Source organism: Phoenix dactylifera, chromosome 1 (genome assembly GCF_009389715.1).
Source record: "Phoenix dactylifera cultivar Barhee BC4 chromosome 1, palm_55x_up_171113_PBpolish2nd_filt_p, whole genome shotgun sequence".
Lineage (NCBI taxonomy): Eukaryota > Viridiplantae > Streptophyta > Magnoliopsida > Arecales > Arecaceae > Phoenix > Phoenix dactylifera.
In genome coordinates this window covers 34607108-34620616 of record NC_052392.1, presented here as the reverse complement: position 1 = coordinate 34620616, position 13509 = coordinate 34607108, and the positions used below count along the sequence as shown (strand labels likewise).

Sequence of the window (13509 nt, the reverse complement as noted above, 5' to 3'; positions counted from 1 at the left end):
GGAGGAAGAGAAGGGACGAGCCCTTCTTTCTTTCCTCTTTTCTTCTGTTCGACCGACCTTAGTTATCGTTTCCTTCCGTTTGGCCGACCTTAGTCGCCATCGACGTCACTGGGCGAGCCGTCGTCGTCGAGGCTGGGTCGCTTGGTGGCCGTCACACCTGTTTCGAGAAGAGGGGGAGAGTGGGCTCTCCCCTATTTTGAGAAGAAAGAAGAGAGTTTTCTCTCTTCTCTTTCTCTCTCCTCCCTCCTCTCTCTACTTTCTTCTCTTTGTTTTTCTCTACTCTCTCTCTCTAGAAGATGTAAGAAATTCCTAATCGGGTTCTGTTGAGCTTATCTACGAACCCGAGTTGACCCCTAAAAAGAGGCCTTGAATTGTCTTAGTGTCCGGGTCGCTTACTCGTCTGATCATCTGGCCTTATCAAGTGTCTACGGAAGTCACTGATGATGAATTATATTAAGCGACCTTGGCCCTGATTGAGTCCATGCTCTATGATTTATTGATCGAATCGCTCGGGTCTGACCTACCTAAAATCGTCAAACGCTTATTCTTGTTTATTATTATTTTAATTCGACTAAAATCGTCAAACAAAAATTAATTTTGCCTTTAATATTCTTATAGGCTTAACTGAATTGCCTAGTGAAGTTTAACGGTCTAAGACGAAAGAAGTAAGTAAATCTTACACTCCTTACTAGTCAACCAAACAAAGTCTCTATCAAAAAGGTAGGTGATGTCAATGAATCATACGATTGAGGGTCTGCAAGGAGGCCGGTCATGATTCACGACAAGCAACTCATTCTCAAATGAGGATTTTCTGGCTCCAAATTTATGCAACCATAAGCAGAGAATCATAGCAATTTAAACCACTCCTTGAAATGGCCATTTATTTTGGTTATTTTAGCATAATAGAAGATTAACACTCCTTACAATCTACAACCGAGTTGAGTTGATGGTAGTTGCCACTATAGGGCTCCTTACCACATACTTCCCTTTATCATCCATCCAGCTTAATGAACCATGAAGCACCTCATCTGCTTTCTTCCCCATCTGGCCTACCAGAATGAGAGCGAAACTTTTCTTCTCGTACTTCTCGTGAAAAACCAACTTCTCCGGCACGACCCTGATTGCAAACCCCTTCATAGCCACCACCTTGGCGTTGTAACTCGCCACCGCATCTCCCATGTTCGTCACCGTCCTTCGGAACTCTTGGACAACCTTATCGCTAGCAGCAGTCTTGTTAGGATCGAAGAATGCAATGAACGATGGATAATTGAGATCTAAAGATGCATGCGAGCAATCGAAAGAATAGGTCTTGGTGATCATCTTTATCTGCTTGCTGGTATATTTCATGGCACATAAGAGTCTCACATAGTCCTCGGTGCTGGCATCATAGACAAGACCAGGATCGAGTACCCTGTTGGGCTCAATGAGACCGGACCCGATAGCCAGCGGAGTCGCCGCCGGCCGATCGGCATACCCCATGTCTCTAATTGGCATCATCGTGTTGTCCAAATTGTTTGCGGTGGTCACCAGCGCAGATCGAATTGCCGCAGGGCTCCAGTCCGGCCTTGCACCCTTGATCATTGCAGCTATGCCTGCTGCATGAGGGCAGGCCATGGATGTTCCTGATATGATGTTGAATGGGCTATACAATTCACGGGACCTGTCGAACCCTACCGATGAATTCTGCGCCCAAGATGCAAGGATGAAGCTGCCAGGAGCCAAAATGTCTGGCTTCAGCACAGTTGGGCAGCTCGCCGAGGGCCCTCTGGAGGTGTAGTCAGCCGCCATGGGGGCAGGCTTTGTGCCCAAGATGGTCTCCCGAAATCTCAACATGGCTCTCGGGTTCGAGCTTTTATTTATGTACTCCAAGATGGTCTTACCATCTTGAGGGCTGATGATAGCCCCAGGGAATGAGAATTGGACGTATAAGTCCACTTTAGCATGTATGAAGAGGGCAGCATCCACTTTGGCAGACTCTACTTGGAAGGTGGCAAAGCTGAGATCCTTGGCATCACATACTACCATCTTGTGACGCGCATTCTTCAGCAGGGTCTTGTTGCCACAAGACCCCATGAACACCAAGGGAAATGCATGCCTGGTGGAAGGTGGTCTTCCAGGGTACAGTGATTGCCCAGTGATGGAGCCACCATCTCCGAGATCGACGATGCTGGCGAAGCCCCGATCGACGGTGCCGGCGGCGATGGTAGTGACCCAGGGGGTCCCGTTGTGCAGGACCCGCAAGTCTGGGCCCCTGTTGCCTGCGGAGGTCGTGACGAATATCCCCTTCTCCATGGCGGCGAAGGAGGCCATGGCAATGGGTTCCTTGTAGAGTGGGAGGAAGTCGAAGCCCAAAGATAGGGAGATGACGTCCACGCCATCAGATATAGCTTGGTCGATTGCGGCGATGATGTCGGACATGGCGTTTCCTTCATCCCAAAGAGCCTTGTACATGGCTAGCCGCGCACGGGGCGCCATCCCCCGGGCCGTGCCTGGTGCGTACCCGAAGAAGGACGCGTCGGGGACGTAATTCCCGGCAGCGGTGGAGGAGGTGTGCGTGCCATGACCTTCGGTGTCACGCGGGGAATTGACCACAATGGTGAGGTTTGGGTGTGCTGCAAGCAAGCCCTTGTTGAAGCTTCGGGCTCCGATGAGCTTTCGGTTGCACGCCGAGGAGCTGAAAGCAGTGCCTTGCTCGCAGACGCCCTTCCATCTGGCAGGCACGTCGGTCATGCCGTCGTCACTAAAGCTCTTGCTCTCGGGCCATATCCCGGTGTCGACCACCCCAATTATGACGTCCTCGCCATAGTTGGAGGCCGGCCACAAACCGGAACCTGAACTAAGGTGGAGGAATTCGGGGGTGTGGGTGGTGTCAACCGTCACCGGCATTTCACGGTAGCACGACAAGTAGCCATGTGATCTCTTGAGTTGTTGGAGCTGCAATGGCGAGAGTCGAGCGCTGAATCCATGAATAGCATTGTCATAGACATAGATGAGGTTGGAGGTTGGAGAGATCGAGTCAGAGGTGGCGGTGGCGGCGGCGACGACAGAGGTATACCAGCTGTGGTGGCCTGAGAAGGCTCTGGGCATGGCTGATAAGTCCATGTGGACAATATAGGTGGCAACTTCAGCTGATGTTGGTATCATATGTGAGGTAAGTATGGCTACTGCCATCCACACATAGTGGAAGGATGACAAAAGTGCCATGGTGTTGTGGCGGCGTCGCTTAGATTAGAGGGAAGCCTCTGTGCTATGCGTATATAAGGAAGAGAGAGAGAGAGAGAGAGAGAGAGAGAGAGAGAGGAGGGGGGGCCACTTGATATGAGCCCTTTTGGTGGAGAAAACTTGCTACAAGTCAAGAACGGAGGTATTCACCAAGTTGTTGGGTGTCACATTGCTACAAGCCAGGCTACTTGATATGAGCCCTTTTGGTGGAGATAACTTGCTACAAATCAAGAATGGAGGTATTCACCTAGTTGTTGAGCGTCACATTGCTACAAGTCAGGCTACTTGATATGAGCCTTTTTGGTGGAGAAAACTTGCTACAAGTCAAGAACGGAGGTATTCACCAAGTTGTTGGGTGTCACATTGCTACAAGCCAGGCTACTTGATATAAGCCCTTTTGGTGGAGATAACTTGCTACAAATCAAGAATGGAGGTATTCACCTAGTTGTTGAGTGTCACATTGCTACAAGTCAGGCTACTTGATATGAGCCCTTTTGGTGGAGAAAACTTGCTACAAGTCAAGAACGGAGGTATTCACCAAGTTGTTGGGTGTCACATTGCTACAAGCCAGGCTACTTAATATAAGCCCTTTTGGTGGAGATAACTTGCTACAAATCAAGAATGGAGGTATTCACCTAGTTGTTGAGTGTCACATTGCTACAAGTCAGGCTACTTAATATGAGCCCTTTTGGTGGAGATAACTTCCTACAAATCAAGAACGGAGGTATTCACCCAATTGTTGGGTGTCACATTGCTACAAGGCAGGTTGCTTGATATGAGCCCTTTTGGTGGAGATAACTTCCTACAAGTCAAGAACGGAGATATTCACCAACCAGTTGGGCGCCACATTGCTACCAAGAAGTCGGGGAGGGGGGGGGGGGAGGTGGTCACATATATAATGAGAGAAATTTTAATCGAATAAAGGGGTATTCCCTATTAAGACCCTATTCATTCAATTCTGATATTCACTTAATGAGAGAAATTTTACACAAAATAATCGAATATTAAATAGTACCATATATACACATAATGCATGCATGTATGTATGTATGTATGTATGTCTGAATGGCTAAGAGTGAACTAGAAATTATAGTCTCGAGCCTCAAACAAAAGAACCAATAAATCAGGTAAGAGCTTGGACTTCACGTGAGACTTGACCCGACAATCCTATTTGAGAAGGAGACATACTAGATAAAGAGCCCTATCTAGTAACCAATAATTGGACACTGGAGAGCATCAAAGTGGTGCAGAAGAAAGAGACCCCTGTGGACTTTTCTATCACGGATTATCTTTTCTTGATCCCTTTTTCTATCAGTGACATGGTTGTTTTTTGGGGGGACGTGCCCAATCAGCATCTCTACATGTTAATATTATGTTAATGTTCGTCGCCAACCTTGTAAGTGAATATGTTTATTTCAATCCTTGATGCGTTAGTTGCTGTCGGATATGTTAATGTTACGTTAATGTTCATCGTTGGCCTTGTCTATGAGCTTTCCAACTTCACTAATCAAACAATTTATCCTTTTTAAATCCCATAAGCTGGATCCTATTGGGTACTTTGGATAAAGAATGTCTTTAAGAAAGTGCTAAAAGAATGCCCTAGCTTTTTAAAGTGTAACATTTTCGATTTCTTGTAACCTTCGTGTCATCGTCTCTATGAAATGAAAGTTGATATTTTCTGCTAATTGTCATCCAAAACATAAAAACATATATCAAGTAAGCATTGTTTCAAGGAAAAAAACAAAGTATCGACTGAGCAAAAGCATACTATAGCTAGCAAGTAGTGAAACAAATAAAAAGAAGAATATTGCCCACGATGAAAGACAAAAGATGGTGAGATGTCTCGATTTTACTAGATGTCTTCAAAGGGAGAATGGACAAAGAACATTGGGATGGCCTGAGGACGTCTTAATCCATGAGACTTGTCTCATACGAGCTAGGAAACTATGAGAAACAAATTTGGGAAGATGTTCCTATCCACTAATTACATGAGCTTCTTGGAAGATTGTACTTAAATTAACTTGACATATAATTTATCTCAAAGTTACATAGATATTAATCTATATTTTATCGTCTTTGATCTAGGGATCACTTTTTAGTTAATAATTTTAAATAAATTACCGATTAAGCTAGATCCTCCCTTGTACCCATGGATGTTTCAATTTTTACCATGTGCCCCATTTTTTAATTTGATCATTGTTGCAAGGAATTCTTAGAGACCAGGCATGTAGAGCGATGCCATTGGATGTGTCCAATACACTGCAAATGAATTGGGGTGACTTATGATCCGGCTCGATTCTAACTCAATTAAACCTCATCCATTCTGTTTTCGACAAACTATGAATTGGTTTTAGGTCGGAAAAAAAAAAATCAAATCCATTTAGAAAACCAGGTCGGGTTTATATTTTGCAATTTCTAATATGACTCGACCCAACTCGGCCCACATGTCGGTCATCTGCATTTAGTTCGAATCAATAAAAATATGTTTGATTCAACCTAAACCTAATATAGCTTGCCCCGGAAACAAAAATCATATAAAACTTCCACCTTCTCTCAAACTTTCTTTCTTAATTTGTTGAATGAACCTTGCCTAAACTAATTCCTCTCATTTAACCTAGCAACCTCACCTACTCTCAAATATATTTAAGCATTTATTATTTGTTTCCATCCTTTCTTAATCATAATATTATTAGACCAATTATTTGATTTTAAAATGGTAATTTGTAAACTTATATGTTAAGAATATTTATTTTCTTAGATTAATGTAGTTTTTTGAATAAAAATTCATATTTAGACTATCATTCCATTATTTTTTAAAAAATATATATAATTATGATCCTATATTTGCTCATCAATTATTATAATTTTAACTATAAAAGGATACCTGATTACTTTATCCAAACTGCAACTCGCCGACTTGATCCTAACTCAAACCTGCATATTTTAGATTGGATACCCTTCATGCTTGACCCCAACCTCACTTGAAGGTCCACGAAAATCCTCCTTTTTTTTTTTTTTTTTTTTTTTTTGACACTCGTATGAATACATCCAAAAAACCAGAAAACTCTCCATTTCAAAACACAGGCACCAAAGAAAACTTTATCCATCTGGAGCATAATCAGGCCCATTTGTGTCCATTTTTACAAGAATCTAAATGATAAGAACCACACAAATAAAACCACCAAGCCAGGCCACTGATTTCTCCTGTAGAAAACTATTTGAGGCAAAAGAAGGAACCAAAGGGGAACCTAGGAGATCTTCATACACCAAGACTTGGCCTATTAGGCCAAGAGCAATAACCTTTCGATCGGATATGCTTGCTAATATTCTTCTTTATGATAATGACACTCTTAAAGGCTCGATGTAAGGTCTCCCGATCAAAAAAAAAATCTCTTAACCAGCCCCGGATAGCTCCCTGAGCCTTTAACATTGTACTCACCATGTAGCCTTTGTTAGAAACACCTCTAAAAGTCAAACAGCACCACACCTAAAACAATTTTGAAAAATCCTGAGATACTTTTAAGAACTCATTCGATTAGAAATAATCTAGCATAAAAGAATAAATCTCATATCAAATTACCATATTTGGTACGAAAAGTGTATGAGAGAGATGGTAACATAAATTGTGGGTTTCATGTTTATTTTTCTAAAAGAAAAGATAAAACAAATACTACCAGAAAGATGGAATTTGTCTTCCTATATTAAATTACTTAATGAATCAGAAAGAGGTAAGAGACTAAAAAAACGAAAATCGAGGTAATCAGAAAAAATATCATTTCTTAGCAAAATAACCTCACTTATATTATACTAATATTATATTAATTATACTAATATATATTATATTAGAAGTATAATATATTATAAATAATTAATGTATAGATTAATAATATTTATAAATATATTTGTTTATTTGTTAAATATATTAATAAATTTATTAATATGTATTAATATTAATAAATAATTAACAAAATATTTATTTATTATTGTTAAATCTAATATAGGATTTATTAATAATTAGTATATTTATTTATATACCAAACCATACTAGAATAAATTTATAATAAGAAATATATTTTTTAGAATGTATAATTAATTTAAAATTTTTTATTAACTCGTGTAAAGATATTTTAAAATTTTTTATTAACTCGTGTAAAGATATTTTAATATTAACTCGTGTAAAGATATTTTAAAATTTTAATAATCTTTTAAATGATTATGTCTTCCGTTCATAAAACTTGCTTATGAAAATACCATGCGTTTCTTAAATTATGAACGGCATATGTGTTACGAAAATTGTGCTTTATTATGAAAAAAGTTTTATAAATGATTTGATGAAAATAACTTTGTTTTGAAATATGAATCTGATCATGTCATTTAGTATTTTTCATCTATAAATGTGTATGTTTGAAAGTAAAAAATATAAGTTTTCTAAAGGCTCTCAGATTGCTATTGCTGCCTCTAGAAATAGGGATCAATCGACACCCTTGAGCTAGCATACAATGAAAACGACCCTCTGCCAACGGGTTAAAGTTGGTAACGAATATGAACTACGATATTCCGTCGATTACGAAAATAGCCCTGTCATGGGTTATAGTGACTACAGCACGAATATTTATGAGCAATATTTTAATTTATAATAGGATTATATGACATGAAGAACGATTTACAAATTTATTTGCAATATAAATTTGGTACTATGTTTATAAAAGATGGAAGATTTGTTTATGCATGATTTGGTTTATGACCTGTATTTAATATACTGTATTAGCTTATTTTGTAATAACTGTTATTTTTCTTAAATGATGCATCGATATGGAAAAACTTATGCTTGATCCAATAAGATAGTGAAAGGTTACTTACTAAGCTGTCTCGCTCATATACCTGTATTTTTATTTTTCTCTCACTAGGCGAATAGGGTCGATAGGATCGAAGGATGGTCCAAGCTTGGAGTTCGTGCTAGCAAGCTTGGCGATCTATATAGCAGAGCAGAACTTTAGTTCTTCAGTTGATTATGGAATTGTAGTTAGTGAGTTTCTGAATAGTAAAGATTATAGATTTAATTTTTATGTTTGAATGTAGATGCTCTAAACCAATATTGATTTTATTTAATGGATGTTGAAATTAGACTTTTAGTTATTCTAATTTGTTTGTGATGGATTTGAAAGTTGAATGTAATGTTGGCTTTGTATTATTGTAGGCTATACCCTTCAGTAGCACGGCCATGTCATGCTTCGAATCTGGGACATAACAAATATGGTATCAAGGCAATAGGTTTGATCATGGGTTAAGCTTAAAAGTCTAGTAATGGGTAGAAGTTAAGCTTAGGTTTATGATTCGTATAATTAGGCATGTGATGGGTATAGAAGAGTTAGTTTTGATCAGAGCAAGGAGGAAAAAATGTGAGGCCCAGTCTCATTGGACTGGCCTGTTGGCCCGACCCAGCACCAAATCGTGGCCCAAAGGGCCGTTTTAGTCAAAATACAGGGCAAAGCCCTGCTTGATCGTGAAGGAGGAGGAAGAGTCCACCACGAACTCTGTCAAAGGCTAGGATAAGCCTAGCCTCCACTCCTATTTAAAGGCCCCCCCCCCCCCCCCACACCCCCGCGATGGACCTCCACCGATGATCATCGAGCTTCTTTCTCTCTCTTTTCTCCCATTGAGTTCATGGTTGCTCGTCTTTGTGCTCACCAGAAACCAAGGTCGTCGATGCCTCCAGAGCTGAGGTAACACTTCGATCCTTTTCTCCTTTCCTTGTTCTTCTTCCCACAATCTAGAATCGCGGCCGCCGATCAAGAAATCGGCCAAAAATCGACGACAAAAGAAAATCCTATTTTTCTCCTATTTTGGCCAAGTTGTTTGTTGCTCTTTTCAGCCACCAACACTACTGGCTCATGGCATCGGACCTCCGATTGAGTCTTACGGCCTCCCTGCTCTCTTCCACGATGGAGTTGTGGCCGCCATGGAGAAGGGGATATTTGTCGCGACCTCGGTGGGCAACAGCGGCCCAAAACCTCGGGTCCTGCACAATGGGACCCCCTGGGTCACCACCATTGGCGCCGCCACCATCGATCGGGACTTCGCCGGCATCGTCGATCTCGGAGATGGCAGCTCCATCATCGGGCAATCATTGTACGCTGGAAGGCCAGCTTCCACCGGGCATGCATTGCCCTTGGTGTTCATGGGGTCTTGTGGCAACAGGACCTTGCTGAAGAATGCGCGTCACAAGATGATAGTATGTGATGCCAAGGATCTCGAATTCGCCACCTCTCAAGTTGAGTCTGCTAAAGTGGATGTTGCCCTCTTCATATCTGCATCCTTGTACAAGGACTTATACGTCCAATTCTCGTTCCCTGGGGCTATCATCAGCCCTCAAGATAGTAAGACCATCTTGGAGTACATAAATAAAAGCTCGGACCCGAGAGCCATGTTGAGATTCCGAGAGACCATCTTGGGCACAAAGCCTGCCCCCATGGTGGCTGACTACACCTCCAGAGGGCCCTCGGCAAGCTGCCCAACTGTGCTGAAGCCAGACATCGTGGCTCCTGGCTCCTTGATCCTAGCATCTTGGGCACAGAATTCATCAATTGGGTTCGACAGGTCTCATAAATTGTATAGCCCATTCAACATCATATCAGGAACATCTATGGCCTGCCCTCATGCAGCAGGCATAGCTGCAATGATCAAGGGTGCAAGGCCAGACTGGAGCTCTGCGGCGATTCGATCTGCGCTGGTGACCACTGCAAACAATTTGGACAACACCATGATGCTAATTAGAGACATGGGGTATGCCGATCGGCCGGCGGCGACTCCGCTGGCTATCGGGTCCGGTCACATTGAGCCCAACAGGGCACTCGATCCTGGTCTTGTCTATGATGCTAGTACCGAGGACTATGTGAGACTCTTATGTGCCATGAAATATACCAGCAAGCAGATAAAGATGATCACCAAGACCTATTCTTTCGATTGCTCGCATGCATCTTTAGATCTCAATTATCCATCCTTCATTGCATTCTTCAATCCTAACAAGACTGCTGCTAGCGATAAGGTTGTCCAAGAGTTCCGAAGGACGGTGACGAATGTGGGAGATGTTAGACTATAATAAGTGAATGAGAAAATAGGCTGCAAAATGACCCACTTGAAAGGGTGCTTCTTAGAAGAGGTATGTCTCTTCAAAAGAGTTGCATCTTTTCATTGCATCTTTGTATGGATGCATCTTTTCATTGCATCTTTGTATGGATGCATCTTTTCATTTAAAAGACATGACTATTAGCATGAAAGACATAACTATTCATAGGGATGTGTCTATTCATTTGAATAGAAAAGACATGTCTCTTCACTTGGTGTCTATTCTGAAAAGTCACCATGAACTCTATAAATAGAGCCTTCCTCCAACCATTCTAAAAAACCGAATTTTTCCAATTCATCTAGTTCTCTCATTCTAGAGTTCTTAGAGAGCATAAGTGAGTTCATTCAAAGAGAGTACAAAAACTCAGTTTTTGGTTCGCTGTACAAACAAATTGGTGTGCTTCTTTTGTTTGTGAAGATCATTGTATCCTGGGAGGCAGACGCTCACGAGATCCAAAGCACCTGTGTGGAGGGCGAAATCTGTCTTAAGGACATAATGTCAAACACTAGCCTTGATCTAACATAGTTGATTCTTCATTTGAGGTCAGATTTATTTATTCATATATTTATTATTCAATTTATTTTACAAATTCACAATACACACAGACAACAATCTTAAGACAGATTTACACTTTTTATATGTGTATATTGTGATTTTGTATTTATTTAATTATTTGCAAATAGTTTTATATATACACTTTATAATTCTATTTGCAAAATTTGTTCATTGTTGGTTTGCATTAACTTGACAAACTAAATTTTGATATTACTCATTCTAATTTGAGATTATTCATTTATTTAGTAATTAGAGATGGCTTTAAGTTCAAGCAATGTGGTGCCTACCGCCATTCCCATTGCCTCACATGTGAGCCATGGAGAGAAGCCCGAAAAGTTCAATGGGAACGATTTCAAGAGATGGCAACAAAAAATGTTGTTCTATCTCACTACGTTGAATCTTGTGAAGGTTCTTCGTGAAGAAGCTCCTATTCTTGCCGAGGGTGAAGAGAATGCTCAAACTATGGCTGCTGTAGAAGCATGGAAGCATTCTGACTTTCTATGCAAAAACTACATTCTCAATGGATTGGACAACACATTATATAATGTGTATAGTCCTCTCAAGTCGGCAAAGGAACTATGGGAATCCTTGGACAAGAAGTACAAAACGGAAGATGCTGGAACAAAGAAGTTCGTTGTGGGCAAATTCTTAGACTACAAAATGGTCGACTCCAAGGATGTCATAAGTCAAGTTCAAGATCTCCAAGTGATCATCCATGACATTCATGCTGAAGGGATGATACTAAGTGAGTCTTTTCAAGTGGCTGCAATTATTGAAAAATTACCATCACTTTGGAAGGATTTCAAAAATTATCTCAAGCATAAGCGCAAGGAGATGAAACTTGAAGACTTGATTGTTAGATTGAGAATTGAAGAAGACAATCGAAATTCTGAGAAAAAGGTTGGAAACCATTTCATGGAGTCCAAGGCTCATGTGGTGGAAGAGGGACACAAGACCAACAAAAGAAAAAGAAAGAATAATGATCAACAAGATACCAAGAGTGGCAATAGAAAGAGGTTCAAGGGAAATTGCTATGTGTGCAACAAACCTGGCCATCGTGCTAAGGATTGTCGCCACCGAAAGGCGTACGAGAATTTTAAGAAAAAGTCTCCACAAGCTAATATAACCGAGGTGGATAAGCTAGCTTCGAATGTTGCAGAATTGAGTTTTTCTGCTGTTATATCTGAAGCAAATTTGGTTTCCAATACCAAGACATGGTGGGTAGACACTGGGGCTACTCGACACATATGTTCTGATAAGAACATGTTCACCTCCTATGAAACAGTTAGTGGTGAAAAACTATTCATGGGTAATTCTGCCACTTCAAAAGTTGAAGGCAAGGGCAAGGTTATATTGAAAATGACTTCGGGAAAAGAACTTACTCTAAACGAAGTGCTGCACGTGCCTGATATTAGAAAGAACCTCGTGTCTGGGTCATTGTTGAGCAAAAATGGCTTTAAGTTGGTTTTTGAGTCTGACAAATTTGTACTCACTAAAGGTGGAATTTATTTAGGCAAAGGGTACGTGAGCGAAGGGCTCTTTAAGATGAATGTAATGACTATTGTACCATCTATTAATAATAAGAATTTATCTTCTGCTTATATTATTGAGTCCTCAAATGTGTGGCATGGTAGATTAGGACATGTTAACTTTGATACTATGCGTAGATTGGTAAGTTTAGATTTATTGCCTAAATTTGATATTGATACTAGTAATAAATGTGAGACTTGTATAGAATCAAAACTAACAAGATCCTCTTTTCATTCAATTGAAAGAAGTACTGAACCTTTAGAATTGATACATACTGACATATGTGATTTGAAAAATGTTCAAACTAGAGGAGGAAAAAAGTATTTTATTACTTTTATTGATGATTGCACAAGGTACTGCTATGTGTATTTACTTAGAAGCAAAGATGAGGCATTAGATATGTTTGTCCAATATAAGGATGAAGTTGAAAATCAACTTAGCAAAAGAATTAAGGCAATTAGAAGTGATAGAGGTGGTGAATATGATGCACCGCTTAATAAGTTCTGTCAAGAACATGGCATTATTCACCAAACTACTGCGCCTTATTCACCTCAGCAAAACGGTGTTGCTGAAAGAAAGAATAGAACTCTAAAAGAGATGATGAATGCTATGTTGATAAGTTCAGGATTACCTCAGAATTTGTGGGGGGAAGCTTTGCTTTCTGCAAATTACATACTCAATAAGTTACCCCATAAGAAAACAAACAAAATCCCTTATGAAGCATGGAAAGGTAGAAGACCTTCCTACAAATATTTAAAAGTGTGGGGGTGTTTGGCTAAGGTATTGGTTCCTACTCCCAAAAAGAGCAAAATAGGACCTAAAACCATTGATTGCATATTTATTGGATATGCAAATAATAGTAGTGCTTATAGATTTCTTGTGCATAAATCTAATATTTCTGAAATACATGTCAATGCAATTATTGAATCTAGAAATGCATCATTTTTTGAGAATATTTTTCCATGCAAAAATACAAGTGATACAAGTTCTCATAAAAGAACTTATGATGTTTGCAACTAGTGATATGGATCATGAGTCCATTGAAAAAGAAAGAGGCAATGAAATTAGACGCAGTA

General features: G+C 40.3%; 2 protein-coding genes across 2 annotated transcripts; one reads left to right on the top strand and one right to left on the bottom strand.

Annotated features, from left to right (window-relative positions):
- Window positions 1–854: 854 nt before the first annotated feature.
- LOC120112798 (subtilisin-like protease SBT3) lies at window positions 855–3210 on the bottom strand. Its single transcript, XM_039132685.1, has one exon. The coding sequence runs from the start codon at window positions 3202–3204 to the stop codon at window positions 928–930; it is 2277 nt and encodes a 758-aa protein (XP_038988613.1). The 5' UTR covers window positions 3205–3210; the 3' UTR covers window positions 855–927.
- A 633-nt stretch (window positions 3211–3843) lies between these two features.
- On the top strand, window positions 3844–10321 carry LOC120112324 (subtilisin-like protease SBT3). Its single transcript, XM_039131330.1, has 2 exons — window positions 3844–3849; window positions 9095–10321. The coding sequence occupies exons 1-2, from the start codon at window positions 3844–3846 to the stop codon at window positions 10319–10321; spliced, it is 1233 nt and encodes a 410-aa protein (XP_038987258.1).
- The last annotated feature ends 3188 nt before the right edge of the window (window positions 10322–13509 follow it).